The sequence below is a fragment of the Cottoperca gobio genome, chromosome 1, assembly GCF_900634415.1.
Source record: "Cottoperca gobio chromosome 1, fCotGob3.1, whole genome shotgun sequence".
NCBI lineage: Eukaryota > Metazoa > Chordata > Actinopteri > Perciformes > Bovichtidae > Cottoperca > Cottoperca gobio.
In genome coordinates this window covers 12,186,126-12,206,605 of record NC_041355.1, presented here as the reverse complement: position 1 = coordinate 12,206,605, position 20,480 = coordinate 12,186,126, and the positions used below count along the sequence as shown (strand labels likewise).

Here is a 20,480-nt window from a genome sequence, read left to right as displayed (position 1 = left end):
TAGTATGTAGTGTACGCTCTGATTATTAGCATGTAGTGTAAACTCTGATTATTAGCATGTAGTGTAAGCTCTGATTATTAGCATGTAGTGTAAGCTCTGATTATTAGCATGTAGTGTAAACTCTGATTATTAGCATGTAGTGTATGCTCTGATTATTAGCATGTAGTGTAAACTCTGATTATTAGTATGTAGTGTACGCTCTGATTATTAGCATGTAGTTGTAAACTCTGATTAGATTATTAGCATGTAGTGTAAGCTCTGATTATTAGCATGTAGTGTAAACTCTGATTATTAGCATGTAGTGTAATGCTCTGATTATTAGCATGTAGTGTAAACTCTGATTATTAGTATGTAGTGTACGCTCTGATTATTAGCATGTAGTGTAAACTCTGATTATTAGCATGTAGTGTACGCTCTGATTATTAGCATGTAGTGTAAACTCTGATTATTAGCATGTAGTGTAAGCTCTGATTATTAGCATGTAGTGTACGCTCTGATTATTAGCATGTAGTGTAAGCTCTGATTATTAGCATGTAGTGTAAACTCTGATTATAGCATGTAGGTAAACTCTGATTATTAGTATGTAGGTACGCTCTGATTATTAGCATGTAGTGTAAACTCTGATTATTAGCATGTAGTGTAAACTCTGATTATTAGCATGTAGTGTACGCTCTGATTATTAGCATGTAGTGTAAACTCTGATTATTAGCATGTAGTGTAAGCTCTGATTATTAGCATGTAGTGTATGCTCTGATATTAGCATGTAGTGTAAGCTCTGATTATTAGTATGTAGTGTAACTCTGATTATTAGCATGTAGTGTAAGCTCTGATTATTAGTATGTAGTGTAGGCTGTATAGTATTAGTGTGTAGGATGTCTTTGGGACTCGGCTGTGTTCAGGGTCCATGAATCTGTTGATGTATCGTCATAGTAACATCATATACAAACCACTAGAGGCCACTAGAGGCCCTGTCCATAGGATTGCACTGATGTATGTCTGAGAGCATGAAGAGCTCAAATAACATTTCCTTTTTTCTTTACTAAATGAAGCTAATAATAAGGAAGATCTGCAGCAATTTTCTTGCAAATATTTATTTTATTTGTTTATGTCATGATGTGATTTTACTGGCTTAAATAGAAACAAATAATTTATCAAAGCCCCGTTTTCGCCTCTTCTTTTACTAAAATAAAGGAGATAATAGGAGTAACTTTAATATATTACACAATTTAATAAAAGGGTTATCTTTCGTCAGCCTAAATTCAAATCAGAACTTAGTGTGGGAATAATTGGCCAAAAGGAAAGACATGCTGCTGTTCACGGCTCTCATTCATTTCACATTAGTGGAGGCTCAATTGCGCTGATGTTCGCTGTGACTACTGAAGCCAAAACTGTGGTTTCACTTTGGACAAATACAACTTTGAGGTCAAGAAACCATTTGACTAACATGAAAAGAACAAGAATTATAATTGTTATTTATTACTTTCTCAGATTAGTATTAGCATGGGTGCTGTGGCGCCGACCTTTTGCATTCATCACAATCTTTTATCTATACTGCCGATTAGGAATTTAAAGTTACTTCTGCACTCACTGTTAATTACTTTGGATGGGAGTGCACAAAATAAATGTGCATACACAAAGTCACACACACAAACGTTAGCAGGGACAAAGAAAGATGCCAGTATGAAAACATTAACCATCAGTGGAAATCCAGAGCCAATTTTAAAGTTAGCACTTGGATTTGAGACTCTCTGGGGTAAGTTTACCCAAAACAAACACAGAATGTACTTGCAGAAAATTCATGTATGCTGTTTCCTCTCAGTTCTATGGTTGTTGAGTTCATTAATCAATAATAAGTCATAGTTAAAACATTATATTCTTTATTTTTCATTTCATGTTCACACATATACATTTTTAAAACATTGAAGCAAAGAGATTAAATGCAAAGAAGAGAATAGAGCAGGAGAATCGAGTCCTTTTATAGTTTGTGTTGGAGGCAGAGCTGCAACTATTTGTTGACTAATCGATAATTCGAATTATTTTGATAATCGACTAATCGTAATATTTCCTGCAAAAATATCAGAAAATGCTCCTCAGCGTCTCAAATATGGAGATTTTCTACTTTCTCTTTATTTTAAATATCATATTCAACTGAATATCTTTTTGGGTTTAAAGAAATCCCATTGGAAGATGAGAAACAGGGATTTGTCACTATTTTTGGATATAGTGGTCTGTAAGCATGAGTTGCCGCGCAAAGTTAAACTCCCTTGCTGTCCTGGGTTTCCTACCAGTGTCTAAGCATTTAGCTGCGGTTGGCACAAAATGTCCAACACACACACACACACACACACACACACACACACTTTTACATACACATTCAATTGTATGCTTTATAAGGTGCCCACCGATGTCATGGCAACCCCATATCCTCAGCAAGAGGGAAGATGCCCTGTGCCAAATAAATGCCATGGTAACTTTTTTTTTTTTTGAAAGCAACGTTGCCCAGAAACCTTTGAAGCTTATTAAGTGAAACCAGTAGGGAGACAAATGGACAGGGAGGGAGAGAGAGGGATGGGAGTGCGTCCTGTTCCAGGGCCAAAGTGGGTCTTTGTTTTAGGGAAGGGAACATTGTGAACCTGCAGTGAGGAGGCGCAGCTCGCTCGCTAATGGTGCCTTCAATGAGTTTTTCTATATAGATGACGCGTCCACCTTAACTTATTATTACTTACTTACTATGATGGTGCAGTGAGTTCTGTTTATCAGCAAAGGTTAACCTCCATGTTGAGCTCACACTTTTTCATCTACTTTAAAAGGTTGCACCATAGGGGTTGCACCAGTCTGCTAGCTGGCATGGGATGGTTTTGGCAAGAAGTGGCTAATGGGCAATATTTGATGGAGTGTTGTGAGCCGTGTGTTTGTGTTTGCTCTCTTACGTTTGGCTTTTTAATGTGTGTATTTGTGTGTGGGGATTGCATTTTTACTCATGATTATGTACCTGTATGCAAAGTGTGCGTGTGTTCACGTCTTATTCTCTCTGTGCACGTGTGTGTGTGTGTGTATGTGTGTGTGTGTGTGCGTCTGTGTCTGTGTCTGTGTCTGTGCCTTCGCTGTGTAATTAAATCAGTCCATTTCTCCTTGAGTTAGCTTGTGGCGCCAGCGGTGCTGCCCAGTGAGACGGTGTCAGGGTCTGCCAGTTTCATTAGCCCTGATGGATGACCTCATGACAAGCATTACACTCACCTACACTTCAAACAGAACACACACCAACTTCGGATGAGTGGAAAAGTGAATGTACATTTGTGTGTGTGTGTGTTTGTGTACATGCCAACAGGGACAACAGTGGGAGTATTTCATTTCATGCCCCTGCACCCTGAGCTACTACATGTGTGTTTGCATGTGTGTGTTTCAGTGATGTAATTATGTACACATGTGAACAGCTTGCAATTACTTTTTCATGTTTTTAATCATATGTGTAAGTATGTGTGTGTGTGTGTGTGTGTGTGTGAGAGTGTGAGTAAAGCACCATTGTCAGATGGGTGTTGTCCCTCTTGCACTGTGTGTGTGTGTGTGTGTGTGTGTGTGTGTGTGTGTGTGTGTGTGTGTGTGTGTGTGTGTGTGATAGCATTGCTTTGCGCATGTCCATGTGTACTGTGTGCACTGTGCACCAGAGGCAGGGCTCGGCGCTTAGTTCGGATTTTTGGTGGCGATTTCCATATTGCCTGGGGTCATATGGGCACGGTGCCCACTCCTGGTGCTCTGGGTGCCCGCTGAGGCGTGGGGAGATTAAAGCGGGCGCACGGTGCCACAAAGGGGCCTGTCTAGTGCTTTTTAATTCGCCTAAATTAGGGCACAGTGCCAAGGCAGCTCCCTGCAATGGCAAACACTCCATAACTGGCACCATAACTACTGCTCAGCAAGACAGAGAGAGAGAGAGAGCACTGGAAGAAAACATTCCCTCACTCTCTCTTTTTCACACACTTGGACACACATGCTTGCATACTTGTAATTAGCAGTCTGTAGCCTTTGCTAGTTTGCGGGGAACTGTCTTGGTAATTCGCTTATCATTCACATCATTTCAGCCCCTTTCAAATGAGTTCAGTTGCAGTGATGTCAGAATCACCAGTGGAATGTGTGTGTGTGTGTGTGTGTGTGTGTGTGTGTGTGTGTGTGTGTGTGTGTGTGTGTGTGTGTGTGTGTGTGTGTGTGTGTGTGTGTGTGAGTGAGTGAGTGAGTGAGTGAGTGTGAATGTGTTTTTGTGTGTGTAAACCTGCACACCCCGAGGGCAGTGGCACGCCACTAAAGAAACAGTAGGTGGACACTTGGTTGGTATTTGTGTGTGTCTTTGCTTGTGTGTGTGTGTGTGTGACTATGTGCATTCATGCCCTCAGGGTAGTGGCATGCTGCTAAAGGGCTAGTGTACGGACACTGGGGTGTGTGTGTATGTCAGGTCTCTGAGGTCCTTTTCTCTGTCTGCCTTATCCAAATCCACTTTCTGAGGTGCGGCATTGGCATCAGTGCATCATCTCAGAGCACTGCCAGGGTCTGTTGGTTCGTCATTGGATCTCTGATACCTTTGTATCCTGTCTCATACATTTCTGTGTTTGATCTGGCATTTTATAAATGCCATAAAAGAAGGTCTGTATAGGTTTAGAGGGAAGCTGTATAGGTGCTGCTCTGAAATGGGTAATATATCGATATTATATCGATGTTGTAATATAAGACTAGATATTGTCTTAAATATTGGATTTTGTAATATGTTTTTGTCTTTTTCTGGTTTTAAAGTTCTATATTTGTGTCATTATATCCACATTACTGATGATTATTCATCAAAAATCTCATAGGGTGAATATATTGTGAAATTACCAATAGTCAAAGCTGCGATATATCGATATCGAGGTATTTGGTCAAAGTCATTGGAATATTTTATTTTCTCCATATCGCCCAGTCCTATCTTCCCATTTCTGTGTGAGTCTTACACAGGAAGAGAAATGGTTAAAACTTGTGAAGTATGATGCAATATACGGGCCGAGAGAATATCTTGTGTGTGTCTGTTTGTGCGTATGTGTCTGTATACAAACGCCTGTGTTAATCCCAGTCTCTCCCAGCATCTGGAGCCTTGACACAGTTTAAAGGGCTGGCTGTGTCCGCACAGAGCTGGGCCAGTGCTCACAAACACACACACACACGCAGCTATCTAGGGCACCAGAAGGCCCAGGCAACGCCAAGGCAGAGGCTGCCCACTTTGGCACCGCGAGGTGGGGCTGCGCTGGCGCTTTGGGGGAGAGAGAGATGGCAAGGGTGTGTGTGGTAGGTGCTGGGGGAGAGGAGGGGAGAGGAATGGGTGGGGGTGAGGTGTATGTGAGTGTATATGAAGGCAGGGGGGGCACCTGGCATGTGATAATAACCCTGGGAAAACGCCCATTCCCTCTGAAGAGGAAGGTGCGTATGTGTGTGTGTGTGTGTGTGTGTGTGTGTGTGTGTGTGTGTGTGTGTCTGTGTGTCTGTGTGTCTGTGTCTGTGTGTGTCTGTGTGTGGGTTTGGGTGTTGAAGGCACTAACTCCAGTCTTGGAGCGGCCCATCCCAGTGTTCTTATGCTAATGTTGTTTCTGTCATAGCTTGGAGGACAGGTGCTACTTTTCATCAACAGCTTGGCATGGAAGAAGAAGAAGAAGAAGAAGAAGAAGAAGAAGAGATGCCATCTTGTTCCTTCCTCACCCTCTTTTTCTCTCTCTTGTCTGTCCCTAAAAAACCTTTCCCCCTCTCCACATAGATCCAATAATAATCTGAAACTTTAGGACACACTCAAACACAAACACATATGTACACAGGGCAGAGACAGGGTACTATCTCCCTCTCTTGATGCCGTGTGCACCCCCTACAACCCCCCCCCCAACACCCCCCATACCATCCCCTCTCCTCTCTGTAGCACCACAGATGCCCATGTTGCCCTGCAACAGCTGTCTCACCATGTGCCCTACCAAGTGTTGCCACCCAATGGAGGGGAGAGGAAGTGAGGAGGAGGGAGGATTTGGGTGGGGAGGGAGGAAGGGAGGGTGCTGAATTTGGATGGGAGGGACAGGGTCATGAATATTAATTTCTATTCTTTTTTCATCCTAAAAAAGAAACGCTTTTGTCCACATGGTCATCGTGTTTTTTTGCTTTGTCTTGATTATCATTGTATTAAATCATTAATTGTTTTATTATATCCTCGCTCATTTATTGATTTATTCCTCTGAGTCTCTGAGTCTCTCTCTCTCATTTGGTTCTGGATTCGGTCGAGGTGATGGCCAGCGCCCATGTTTCCCCCCCGGTCACAGGAAGCCCCTGGAAGCAGAGCGGAGAAGGAGTGGACGTCAGTCAGAGCCCGCCTTCCCATTGGTGCAGCAGGTTAACGACACTCGTAGTGACCAATAACCAGAAGAGGGAAGCATAGTAACAGCGGGGCATGGAGAGGGTATTTTCAAATGCAAACACTGGTCCAACAAGTCAGGTGCAAGATCCAGACTCGATTCAGTGACAGAACAAAATGGAGGGCCTGGATGGTATGCCGCCATTTTGGGGCAAAATATTTTGAGTATGCATGCCATGTCTCCTAATTAAGTAGAAATAAGCAGTTCAGACTGAGGGGCAAAGCCGTGGCAACAAAATGACCTCGAGCATCAGTGTTTGTTTGCTACAAAATCTCCAAAGCGCACAATTAATGAATTATTAACTGTGTATTTTTGCCCTTTCAGAGCACAATGTGATTTAAAGGTGCCACAGTCACCACTAAGCCACTCTAAGTATTCTGCTAATCACAGAAAATTCTTTCAAAGACAGACATCTGTGCTCACAGTGAAACCCATACCTGTGTATTTCATTTATTTTTTGTGAAATTGGAAAAGTAAAGCAATGAGGCGCAAAAGATGCCAGGACAGATGGATCCAAGTGTAGAGTACAATCCGAGATCCGTGATGCCACACACTCTTCCTCTGTGGTCTTTGCGGCATGCTAAATAAATGCAGCCGAGCGATCGAGACGCCCAATAAAAGAAAACTAATAAAAAAGTAACGTGAAAAAGTACGAGAGGAGTTGTGAGCGAGTGTGGCACAGCACCCTCCTTGTGTATTTGTTCATTTAATTTTGAAGGGATGAAAGCAGACAGGCATAAAGAGGGGCAGACGTAGAGAGATCACAGCATCGTGTACCGTATTGGTGGGTAGTGTGCCACACAGTCTGCCTCCTAAAGCAATAAATCTGAAACAGCATAATAGATAAACGCAATTCAGAACACAAAATACCCTGCGAGGGAAAACTAATAAAAAACTGAGTGATTAAGTGGAATCAGAGCTCTTAGGCAGTATCTGGAGATGGGGGCTGTCGCCATACAAAGACCAGAGCGGGCCAACACAACAGATGAGAGAGCATAGGGACGGGGGGCCGAGAAAACGAGGGCTAAAAGCAGAGGGAACGAGAGACAGATGATGGAACCGAGGAAAGGAGGGATGGATGAGAGAGAGAGAGAGAGAAAGTGAGGGATGGATGGGGCAGCAGATCAGAGGGAGCCTCTAGTGTGTCTTGCTCTCCCTTTAAAGAAGAGCCAGGAAAACAGATTAGGAGTCCTCTTTTCTCCTGGGGGAGCGTGCACACACACACACACACACACACACACACACACACACACACACACACACACACACACACACACACACAACCTCCATTCAACCGTCCTCCTCTCCACACAAACATAAAACTAACTAACTTTTACACTGCACCCGCCACTGACCTGCCCGGCCCAGAACAAATCCACTCGGTGCTGAAGTCGTGCCCGCTCAGAGTGGGTGGAGGCACGGAGACACAATGACGGCCTGTGTGTGCTGCAGTTTAGGTGACCTCACATCAGGTCACGTTTGCTAACTGTTTATGACACAAAGAGGGATGATGTCAGGGAGTGTCACACAAATACAGGCTGCAGTGTATCATTGTGTCCTTGAGAGCAGGTTATGTGTTTAATATCTCCTATTTAAACAGCATTATATAATAATGATAATAATAATAATAATAATAATGATAATAATAATAATAATACTAATAATACTAATACAATTATTATTGTTATACTAGGGCTGCAACTAACAATTATCTTAATTAAAAATGTATCTGCCCATTGTTTGTTTCATTTATGTACAACAAATAGCAGATTGTTCTGCAAAGATAACTTCAATAAATAGTTGCAGAGTATTTATTTATTTTTTACTATTAAAGATTAATCCAATTAAATGTTCACTTCTAACAATACTAATAATCGGAATAATATAAATGTTGTTTTGTTTGTAAGTCCACAGTTCTGCTGAAACAAAAATATCTGATTCAAAACTGAGCTAATGTTTTATCAGATCGTGTGTGTGTGTGTGTGTGTGTGTGTGTGTGTGTGTGTGTGTGTGTGTGTGTGTGTGTGTGCACGTGTGTGTGTGCACGTGTGCGTGTTTTATCAAAGCTGAGCCTAATGTCAGCCATTGATAAACCATTGCACTGACTAAAACACTAAGACACTTGCACACACATTACACTTGTCTCAGAAAGATTGTTGGAGAAGTGAATAGTTTTCAGAAAGACAAACGGCTCATGTGACGTTACAGGTTCATAATCTTTGTGGCTGTGATTTGCGTAGAGCTCGACAAAACCATAAAACTATAGAATACTCTTAAACAGTTGTAAGCTAAATGCACTTTGAAGTATCAAAGTATACAGATGAATTAGTGTTATATTATTACATGTACTGATGAATTAACATATAAGCAGCATTTTGATATTGCAGATGGTCGAGGTGGAGCTAGTTTTACAATACTATATATATATATATATATATATATATATATATAACAATATATCATATTTTATAAAATGATAGTAACAAGTGACTAAAGCTGTCAGATATTTGTAGTGGAGTAAAAAGTATAAAGTAGTATAAAATGGAAATACTAGTAAAATAAAAGTACCTCAACATTTTACGTTCCACATCATTAGCATGAGGGATGTGAAAAAATGTATTTATTTATTATTGCTGTTCAACTAGAAGACATTTAAATTATGTTTTCTTATATTGTCAAACAAAAGGTATATCAATGACCTCACACATGTTCTTTATGACCACTTTAAAAGATGCTATCAGGAATACGTTTTACTTTATCGATACAAAATGTAAAACAAATAAAAGGAAGTTTGGTTGTATTCCAGAAGCAAATAGTTGCGCTACAAGAGAAACACTTGGATTTTTGGGGATTGATCACCGACATTATGCGCACTGTATTTCAACTATTTTCCTACTTATTAATATTTTGTATTTTTAGATTTTGTCTGAGCAAATTCACATTTGTAATGTTCTTTTAAGTAAACTGAAAGTATAAATCATTTCATAAGAAAAAGATTATCAAAATATTTGTGTAAAATCTAAGTGTGTTTAATTTCCTTCCACTAAACACGTTTGAGTAGAAAAGGACTTTCTACGCCGTCAACTTCTGAATAAAAAGACAAAAATCTCCCCCAAAAAATAATTTCAAGAAGAGCACATATAGCTCATGTCTGATTTTGCCCTCAACAGATGATTTCAGCATCACATTGGATAATTGGAGGCCTTATTCTACAGCGTTTCATAAAGTAAAACCTATAATAAGTCCTGTATTATTGTACCCAACTGAGAAAACTCTCCTGCTGCTGCTTCAATATCTGTAGGTTAAAAAGTCTCCATGACTGTGTGGTGGGAATGTGCTCAGCTGGCAGCAGCAATGTGAACATACTCCACCCTCCATCCCATTCTCCTGTGCCAGGGCCGGGCATTCCTCACCCCTCCAATGGCCGGTTAGTACCCACTCTTTTTCTCTTTCTTTCTGTCTCTGTTGTGCACAAACACACACAGACTTACTCTCTTTTTGTCCCTATGTGATTACTTCAGACCAACTATTTCCTTCCTTCCTTATTGCCACATACATTTCTTCCTCTTTGCATCCTTCACTCTTTCCTTCATTTCCCTTTGCTTCCTTCCACCGTATTTCCCCCCCCCCCCCCGCCCCCCTCCAACAAACCCCTCCATCTCCTTCATTCTCCCTCCTCAGCTGCTCTCTCATTCGGGTTTATTTGCATGGCAGAGCGTAAAGGATGCAGACAGTGTGAGCAGGGCCAGCAGAGCCCTCCTGTGTCCATCCAGGCCAGGGCTGAGATTTGTAATGCTAGACAACACTCTGCAATGCGGGGATAAAACCTCGGCCGCCGCAGACAAAAAGAGCCTTGTTTTTTCTTTCTCCTTTCCACCGCTTATTGCTCTACTCGTATAGAGACGCAGAACTCTCCCCGCCATTTCTGAATGAAGACTGTAGAGAGGAAAATAGTTCCACTGAGTTTGACATATGGTCCTGGTGCAGAGTATATTTTGTGTAAGGCCAAAGGAGTATTTAATTTCCCCCTGACTTCACTGCAGCAGAGGGCAGTGAGAACAGGGGGAGACGTCAGTGGTGTTACAGGAGTGAGTGGCAGCAGGACTGAGGCCTTTGGTTTTTATTTGTAGTGTGTGTTGTACTTTGTAGCTTTGCAGCGTTCCTATGTGTGCTGCTGGCACTGACTAAAATTTGGCTTATCATTTAGGTGTAATAGTCACTCTATTCTCCAGCTCAGCCTTGTTGCTCTTCTTTATTTCTTACATCTATTTGATTCCCCGTTTGTCGTTGTTTTTGTGATCTTGTTAGGCCGTAGAAGTTTAACTGTGCGTAGCTTTGCATATGTGTAGATAAAATATCTGCATTCTGTTAATAGTATAATGAAGCTGTCAATGTTTTCTTTGTGTTGTTTTCTCCTGTTTCTTTCTGCATTTCAGCGAGTTTAGGGGATTCTGAGGACATAGGGGTTTTTACATATTTGTTATTTAGACCTTGGTTCACCCTGAGTTTTATTGCTTCACTTTATTGTTGCCATCATTATTTGTAATAATCAATTATTTCACAACCGAGAAGAAAACGTTTAACTTTTATGTTGTGCTCCAACCTGTGTAGACACTTCAGTAAAACATCTGTTTGAATGTTTTTTAAATGTTTCTCTCTGTAACTACTTAAAAAGAATCTGAGATGTTTCCTTCTATCTGTGTTATACAGTTCAATATTTAATCATTTATTTGATCAAATGTGTACCTGTTGGTTAAAGCTCATATGGCTGTCCCTCTGAACAAACAAGAGTCTGTGCCACGTCCATCTTTGATGAGGAAATATTTATTTGCTACAATTTAAAACCAGCAATTTAACACCTGGTCTCTTCTCTGATAATTAGTTGGCTTTTTTTTTGTCAATCATGGTTTGCAGTTATATTTCAGGATATAAAACTTGTAATTGTAAGGGGGGAAAAAACATTTTGGGGTTTACAAACTTCAGAAGTCCCTCCATGTTGTCTGAACTTGGCCAGGCGGATGCCACAATGTGCCTTTCTCCTCTCACAGTTACGTTTAGGGAACTTATTGCCCACATAATGCTGGGTCTTAAAACAGTGTGGTATCAGAGTCGTTGTGGTCTGCAGTAATGGCTGGTTTAAGGGTCTGTGGTGAGATACACCGCTCAGGGCTTTCATTAACCCAAAGCTCAGCCTAATTGACGCTTATAGGTTGCCTTACATGATCAGGGCGGATGCATGCCAACAAATTTCCTTCAGTTTGTTTTTATAACTTTTAGAACATATCAATTGAATTTCAATTTATTTTTACGTTTTCTTCCAAGAAACTTTTAAAAGGAACAAAACTTGTCAACGTTTCTTTTTACTTTTGTTTTGATAATATAAATAAAGGGTTAATGCCAAAAACTGTTTTTATTTTTTTATTGTGTCCCCTGTCTCCACAAAACACTACAATATAAATGGTTGTGGTGGCTTTGATGCCGTAAACTCAAATGGTTTTAGGTTTTAGGAGGATCAAGTTAGATTTTAGACCAGCAGTCCACATTTCCATCAACACTATTTTGAGAATAAACATGAGAGTCATTGCCTAATTGAAACGAGGTCAACTGCTACAAGCATATGGTGCATCAGCATCCGGACAAGGGACTATACATTATTATTTAAGCCACATTAATACACAAATGTTTCCTCTATGTAGCATTAATGATTCAGTGTGCACATTTTTAATGAGCACATTTCAAAGGATTTGGTCTATTCTTTTAATGAAACGTTACACTCGTTTTAACAAACAACAGTTTTTAGTCATAATTGAATAATTAATAGAGCTGTCGCGCTTTTATTGTATATTAAATACTTTAACGTACACCCACATGTAGTTCAGGTGAAATTCTGTAAATGTAGTCCCATTCTTGTTAATTGCTCATAATGATAAATGTATCTTAATAATAAAATGACGAGATTATAGGACATTTTTAAATTACTGGACCATGTCTTTGTCTTTGTTTTCTGCGCAGTTTCCCCACAGATGTGTTTAGCAGGTAAATGCACTTGTAAGATGCAACTTGTCTTTTTTTGCCCTGCAGTTTTTTTATTTTTTTTATGTGTTTGCGGGACATTTCTGAAAATGTACTTTACTTGGGAAAAAGTCCTCACACTTCACATTATTAGTTTGTATCTCATGTAAACACCTGGTTGTCTAATTGTCATATTCTTTTTCAATTTTACACTGGACAACTATGATATACATTTTTTTCGTTTCTAGAAACACGTTTTTCCCTCGATATTATTGCATGTTTTCGTTGTGTTACCTGAGACTTGTAGGCAATCTGTGTGGCCTTCTGCAACTTCCGGGCTTTAGTTGCTCGTGCTGCGTACACAGTGCGGTCTAACTGTTCACACTGTTATTTGTAAATTAATTAAGGGTTAAGAAAAAAATCGTGTCGTGGGATTATTTGGGGTTTAGAGGGACACTTTGGTGTTTTTCCAATCAACTGGTCATTCTCCAAACAGGCCGTCGGGCATGTGTGAGCCTCCCAGTCATCAGCATCTGTAAAAAGAAACCAGAATTAGTATTCAAACAAAATGGAAGAAAAAACAAATTTAGGAAGGTCATGGTATAAACTGTGATAATTATACAACCGATTGAGGCTGATGTCATTCAATCAGTAAATGATCAGAACCTGTAGGATTATCTCAATGTTATTGTTATTAATATTATTATTATTATTATTATTATTATTATTATTATTAGTGTTTTTTGTGTTTTATATTATGACTACCCTCAGTGCTTTTGATGATTATGCTGTTTTTATTTTCTGTGTGAAAGTATACTGATAATTATTTTTAATGCACGTTCAACCCTTTACAAACCCTTTAGTTATCATTTCATTATTCATCAATATTATAACTAACTGATCTACTTGTCACTACATTAATGTTCAGTTTGTTTCATGTCCCAACTAATGACAAAAGTTCATTTTACAAATAATGACATGAGAAGTTTTATTGAATTATTTTTTAAATGATCAAAATTTATAAAGGATTTTTCTGGGCATATGTTTCACAAAAATACATATCATTTTCATCTCATGCACATTCATATTGTCATATTTTTAAAATCAATGAAATTGGTGTAGCAAGACATTTTCATTTTGAAAATAAAATTGAAATGGAACAACATCTCTCACATACAGTAAGTGCAACATTGGCCTTTAGATGATACAATATGTTAAACTACATTATTTGTATTCGTGTTAAAATGAACAGAATGAGATTTAGATTAAAAGCTGTTTTTAGTCCCCATTTTAAACCACATTAAAACTATGACACCAACAAAAACGACACATTTGATCTCTGCTGTTGAGTTAATGATCCGGGCCTCCGTTACCTCAAATCATTTTTTGAGACGCTGAAAATTGTCACTTCATCCCACCAGACACACTGTCGTGTTAAATGTAATAATCCTAATTAGGCTGAAACAAAAAACTTAAATCACAAATTCAATGACAGATGAATAATTGATTTGGCCAAATGTGTGGGGAGGTCAACATTTAATTATTGATAAACCGTCATGTTGGAGGAATGTCATTAGACGTCTGATTTTAAAAAGAGACGGATAACGACACACGCACAACTGAAAATAAATATATTTTACATGCAGACATACAGTAGGTTTAACGCAGAGAGAACAATTATATATAATAGTGCTATATTAATATGTAGTAAGAGCAAAAATATGTATTTTGTTGTCTTGAGCTAAACCAAGTTTGTACATTTGCAGAGCCTGACATTTGAAATATGAAAGAAGTGGATTAAAACATTTGATTAGCCTGTAGGTGCAGAGCCAATAGCTGCGCGAGGGTTCTTTATATCTTATTTGATCATGTTAAATACAATTGTTGTAGAGTTTTATGTTTTTTTGTGAAATCACTTTTATCTAAAGCAATTGTTTTAAGGGGTTGTTTTCTTTACGTCATTCCCTTTTGCCCACCATGATGTCCCTACAAGTCCTGTTGGCCAAATTAATTCATATCAAAACGTAACGCTCTTGTTTTCAGGTCATGAACAGGTTACATAAATAACTCACTGTCTCAATTTGAAACTGCACTAACGTTTTGAACTTCCCTTTGGCACCTTCTCCTAAATAATCACAGAGCATGTCCACATGTCTTGTCTTTCTGTTGTCTTGGACGGCTCTGTTGCTCCTGGCGGCTGCTGCTGCTGGCCTCTAGTCTCCAACAACTATCAGCACTTTTACAAGAAACAGCTAATTTTGTGCCCTGGAATTATTTCCCCAAAGTCAGACCTTTAATAGCTCCCACTATGTCTGTACTGTGTAATATCTCAGTCACATTTAATCCTATTGCGTCATTCTGCTGGGCGACACTGTGACAATACATCTGTGTTAGTGAAGTGTTTTATAAAAGCTTTAAAGTTTGCTAGATTCCATCGTTGCCATTACACTTCCCACCATTGTGACTAACAATATTAACAGACTACATTTAACATAATCCCCAAATATTGAAAGTCATGCCTTCAAAAATCCTCTGAACTTCCTCATATCCATTGAACTTCAGGGACACATTGTGACTGATAGCTGACAAAGGCTTTTTATATTTTTTGGTGAGTGTGATCAGCTGCATGGAAACAGAGAGGTCACTGGCACTGACTGACGAGTCTCTCCTTAGATGAACTCATTAAACCCAATGAACCTTTTTTTTGTTTGCTTGATCTTTGCTCCAGATTGTAACATTAAAAACTACGGAAATAAAACTCGCAGCAGCTCGGGTCGTGCCCACAGTGCCACTCTTGAAGCCTACAGTACATGCAGGCGGTAGGTAGGAGCCAGTGCAGCCATAATCCCCGCCGTCCGTGATTTAGCCCCTGGTCCTCCTAATTCTCCTAAAGCCCCAGCTGCTCCCCTGGCCGCTCCGCTCTCTCCGCGACAGACTGCACAACGCTCGCTTTATTAATAATTCACCTAATAATTCACCAGTTCGACGCAGCCGGCTGAAGCACCGGCCCCCACCTTCACTGTAAACAACTGCCCTAATTCCTCGTCTATTATTTTTGTGTGTGTGTAAACAGGACGCACGCTGCTGAGGTGAGCTATTTAGTGGCTGATATTTTTTTGAGGGAGGGAAGTGTGAGCTATCTGTCGTGGCTGCACGGAGCGCACGGAGAGCTTCCATTTTACGCACCGAGGCATCCAGAGCCGCGCCGAAGCCCGGAACGACTACGTGTCGCTGTGCAGGCATTCTGCTACCGGCGAGGTTGTAGCGATCTAAAGAAGCAAAACGCAAGCTGCTCTTTCATCTCGTCAGCTTTGAGGAGGAGGCGGCGAGGGACCAGGGGTGTCCCCCCGTTTGTGTGTAACTCCGCGTGTGTGTGTTTGGAACAAGAGAGAGGAGAGAGAGAGCGAAAGAGAGAGAGAGAGAGAGAGAGAGAGAGAGGGAGGGAGAGAGAGAGAGAGAGAGAGAGAGAGAGAGATACGAGGGTAAAACAGATCGGACGCGCGGCGCGGAGACAGCCGCTTTTGGACACGTTTTGGAGACAGAAGCTGCCCGACTGCAAAGGTTGCACACGGAAAAATAATATAAACAAAACTTACTTTGCATCACCTCTCCCGTCCAATCATTTTTTATCGTGTTATTAATAATATTTCGGGGAGGGTTTTTTTTTTAGCGTCTCCCGATCTGCTGGACAAGTTTAGCCGCTGAAGGACGCACCTCGGGACTTTGACGCAGACGTCTCCCTGACTTCTTGCTGCTGGACATGGGCGCATCTGAGGCCAAACTGCGGTAGACAGAGGACTCGGAGCTGCTGTCCTCTTTTCCTCCTATCTCTTGGAGAGTGGACCCACTTTTGAAAGAGCGGTTTTTTTTTCTATCTGGGCCTAAGGCCGACTTGTTTAAAGGTCTTTTTTTTTGCTTCCGGCAACAGCGAAGAGACCAAGTCTTCCTCCCTCGGCCCTCACTCCCTCTCTCACTTTTTTGGAAGCTGAACTTTTAAAGGAAAATGGGGCATTGAGAGGGTTGGCAGAACTCCCCACGCTATAATGGTACGTGCTGTGTAACTCAATAGTTCCCCTCTGTTGGGTCTATAGGGTAAAGTCTATAGGACTGAACATAAACCAAACATCGCTTGTGTTTATCGGAATCCCTGCGGTTAGTTTCAGGCTTTTAATTTCTTTGTGAGAGATCCGCACTTTGTTAGACGCGCGGAGTGAGATTTGGCTGTGGTGTGTGAGGCCATAGATGACGATACAACGCACCTGTGGTTGTGCGTGTGTGTGGGAGAGAGCGTGTGTGTGTTATGTGTGTGTGTGTGTGTGTGTGTGTGTGTGTGTGTGTGTGTGTGTGTGTGTGTGTTATGTGTATATTCACCTCGCTTGCCTGCCAATTTTGATATTGATGAAGCATCTAAACTCATTAATTAACTACAGTTTGACAAAAAATGAGTATGCTCATTATCCCACATGACTTGCCCATGCACGACGATGCATTTTAATGCAGCTCTGTATACTATAAAATGTCTCGTATTTTACTGTGAACTTAACTTTTATATCTCTTCCTTGCACTTTATTTCTTTAAACCTTCCCAAAAGACATTACACTATTGTCATCATTTTATGTCTGATATAATATAAAACATATTTTTTTTTAATTCAAACAGATTTAGCCTCACTGATGGGTTAACATTGTGCAGGCTGAATTGTTTGCAGAGGCGTTTGAGTGGCCCAGTAAATACAGATTGACAAAGTGGAGGCTGATCTTCCTGCGCAGCTCAGATCAAACAGAATAAAACACACATGCGACCGCAGACTGCGGAGATCTGAAAGCCCAGCGTAATCTATGTGCGTTATTCATCATTATTATGATCATGATGATATTCCGAAAGCATCATATACATCCGTGTGGCGCATGGTTGCTGCACCGTTCTCCACCTTTAACCACAACTGAGTCTTGTCTAAAGCAGCGGCTGCTTTTTTTTTTTTTTTATCAATGGATACTTCATTTGCGTCGTTGATGACTCTTTATAGCGACTACAAGGGGTGGGGAGGTGAGGTGACACACAGAACGTCTTTGTGTCCCCAGAACAAGTGCGAAAGCAGCATGAATGAGAGCATTTAGTGATGATCAGAAAATCAAAATAATTTCTAGTCGGATGATGATGATCTATTTATATTTTTAAACACTGCAGCATCTAGAGAGATACATATTATATTTATTTATCTGCTGGTTTTTATTGCAGTGTTTCTTGACATTAAACAGTCTCTGTCATGTTGCTGTTCAAAGCTTTTGAATTATAATGACCTCAAATTATAATTGTAATGGACTAAAATTGTGATCTACATTATAAACGTATCTTGATTATCAAGCCAAGAGATTACTGTTACTGTTAAGGTGACATACAATAACACAGCTCCCAGGGTTGATCTGTTGATCTTTTGGATATTAAAGACTTGCTAAAGTATTCTAAGGTAGTAAAGTTTTTGCGTAGAAATACAAAAATACAACACTTTAGAGGAGATGAATAAAGTATGCACATGTCAGAAATGATTCTGATTTTGTTTTAGCAACACAATATTCCTATTGCACCAATAAGGTGACCATTTAAACACACTGGAACAAGCAGTTTTACTGTGCTTATTAATATTATTACAGCAACGCAATAGTCCTCTAGCAGGTTTGAGGTCAGACCTTCTTGTGTTAGACATATAAATCTAATGGTAGACTGAAACACTAGCTGGATCCAATTTTTGATATGGCTATGTCTTTGTCTCACCAATAAAAACAATTAACATTAAAATATAATAAACACAACACACATAACAAACCGTCAGTGATACAGCAAAATATGTGCAATAGTTGATACAGATTTTGCAAATGAAAACTCCTTTTTCATCGTTTTATCATTTTATTGATTGCATGTGGACTAAATCGTATATTGTTTAATTTGGCAGTGGTATTAAGCTGACTTTGTTTTGATTGTGGGCCTATAATTTCACATTTGCTCGAGGTGTTTTATATATCGTCCAGAAAACATGATCTGAAATTCAGACTGGAGGGGACGTTCAGTGTCATCAACAATACGCAACATTACTGAACATTATTCAGAGATACTATGACAAGTTTTCATTCAGTCTGCCTTTGCTCATTCAATACTAACCGCTCATGTGAATACACATTTTCAATTGTTTTAAATATAGAAGGATAATAGCTTATTATGGGTTCACCTGCCAAAAAATGTGTGTGGTAGTGAAACACTCAGTCATACCTGTACAACAACACAAACGGACCTCGCAGGGTTCAAAATGTCACATTTCAGGCCAAATGAGATTTGTGATATAAGCTGACCAACTATCTATATTTCTTAAGCTGAACGAAACAGTAGACAATTGGTCATAATTGGCAGTGGTATTCTAATGCTCAATTTGATTTGATTGTGGGCCTATAATTTCACATTTAGTTGCATTGTGGTAGTTGCAGAGAAAACCTGCCAACCACAGAACCTGTCAGTCAAATCAAAGCCAAGACTGGTATTGGTGCCAAGCTGGGAGGTGGGCATGAACCGTACCATGTTATTAAATTAATTTCTTAGAGTATCATTTCAGTTGGGTTAGAAATGGGTGAGACATTTGAAAGGAGCTCAACACGTTGCCTTATTGAGTCATACTGAGTGTGTGTGTGTTTTGTACTGTAACTCTATGCTTCCTGGTCTTTGTGGTAAACTCTGCTGTATTAGAACCATAACCACAAGAAAATCTCCCCACGGATCAGTCCTTGTGTGACACAAAGGGCTGATTGTACCAGCCCAAACCTCATTGTTAAATGCACATAGCCGGTGCGGCGAGGCCTTAACTGAGTGTGGTTCGGCCATTAAAAAAGCATGAATAAGGATCCATGTAGGAAAAGGGCTGCCAGTGGCGTTGGGTTACCTAGTGTACGGCGGTGGCGTATGGTGCGGGCAGTGTGGCAGCGAAATGTTGCAGCCAGAGAAGTTCAGTGTTACAATTGGCATGGTGTTTATCTAAAAGCCAGCCTGTCGAGCAAGATCAGTAGTTGACAGGCGAGGTGCCAGGCCCAGCGAATCTCGGGGTGTGTCACAATGTGCGTTCTGTTCAAACTTGTTTCACCGTAGCTTTGGTTAAAGGATGTATTTCTTTTTTTTTACATGGAGTCAGGCCAGCTATTGTTAAGGCTGGCATAGTTTCTATCTATTACTCAGGCATTCAAAAGTGTTAACCTCACCCAGCTGATTTGCATATAATCACCTTTGAATTATACCAAACACAAATAAAGGTTGGATTTCCGGCATACGCTGAATATTTTTTGCCCAAGTCATGTGAAAGAATGTTATACTCCTGCAGTCAGGCTTCCTTTACAGAAGCTGTTCACAACGTGTGCCTCATGCATTACCCAGAATCCCACCGTTTAGTTTTGTGTAAAACACAACTGCACAATTAAGCCAAATGCAATCTTCAGCACTGCATCTTGGCTGTACTTCTGACCCAACTAAACCTTCAGGACCCACAAGTGGAGTGAAATAATTAGCCCCACTCTGCTCAGCCATCCATCTATCCTTCTTTTTTTAATGCAGTCCCACAGTTTCTCATCTTCTATCTTATTATCCCCGTTTTCCCTTCACCCCCCCCCCCCCCCCCCCCCCACACCCCCTGAGATGGCTGTGTGAAAAAATCCTATTTTTCCAACATTTCTCCCCGAGGTAGCTTTGGCAAGGACTCACACGGCGGCCACTGCTGCCTTTCATACACCCCTCACACGCCGTGGAACAGATCGCCGGTGCGGCCCGTCGTCTTTGAAGTGGTTGCCATCTCTCGCAGGTTGGCTGGACTCTCTCCTTCTCTCTCTCCCCATCCCCCCATTCTCATCCTGTGCCTTACACTTGGCAGCGTTATTTCAGGCACCAAATCATGATGATAAGACACAATAGTGGTGATAATAATTATGGTTTTTAAAAGATGGACTGACAGCGGCGATAGTGCTTGTGGTAGATGATTGTGTAGCAGCCAGAATAAATGCTTTCTGGAAACGAGTAGAGGACTGCACCAGG

The 20,480-nt window shown here is 40.5% G+C and overlaps 1 protein-coding gene and 1 long non-coding RNA gene across 8 annotated transcripts in view; one reads left to right on the top strand and one right to left on the bottom strand.

The window, feature by feature from the left end:
• Nucleotides 1-7,774: 7,774 nt before the first annotated feature.
• On the bottom strand, nucleotides 7,775-16,263 carry LOC115008790 (uncharacterized). Its single transcript, XR_003832340.1, has 3 exons — nucleotides 16,134-16,263; nucleotides 12,714-12,952; nucleotides 7,775-7,893 (listed from the first exon to the last, which is right to left on the bottom strand). It is a non-coding gene; the product is annotated as an uncharacterized LOC115008790 (long non-coding RNA).
• Nucleotides 16,264-16,318: 55 nt separating this feature from the next.
• The window catches only part of LOC115008753 (nuclear factor 1 X-type-like), a 106,228-nt gene continuing 102,066 nt past the window's right edge, over nucleotides 16,319-20,480 (top strand). For 3 of the 7 annotated variants that reach the window (XM_029432592.1, XM_029432545.1, XM_029432611.1), the window contains exon 1: nucleotides 16,338-16,465. In XM_029432592.1, coding sequence (XP_029288452.1) covers nucleotides 16,463-16,465 — 3 coding nt within the window. In that variant the 5' untranslated portion in view covers nucleotides 16,338-16,462. Of the gene's footprint in view, nucleotides 16,466-20,235; nucleotides 20,251-20,480 lie in introns of those variants that run through there. The other 4 variants (XM_029432602.1, XM_029432583.1, XM_029432537.1 and 1 more) reach the window with 4 other exon arrangements.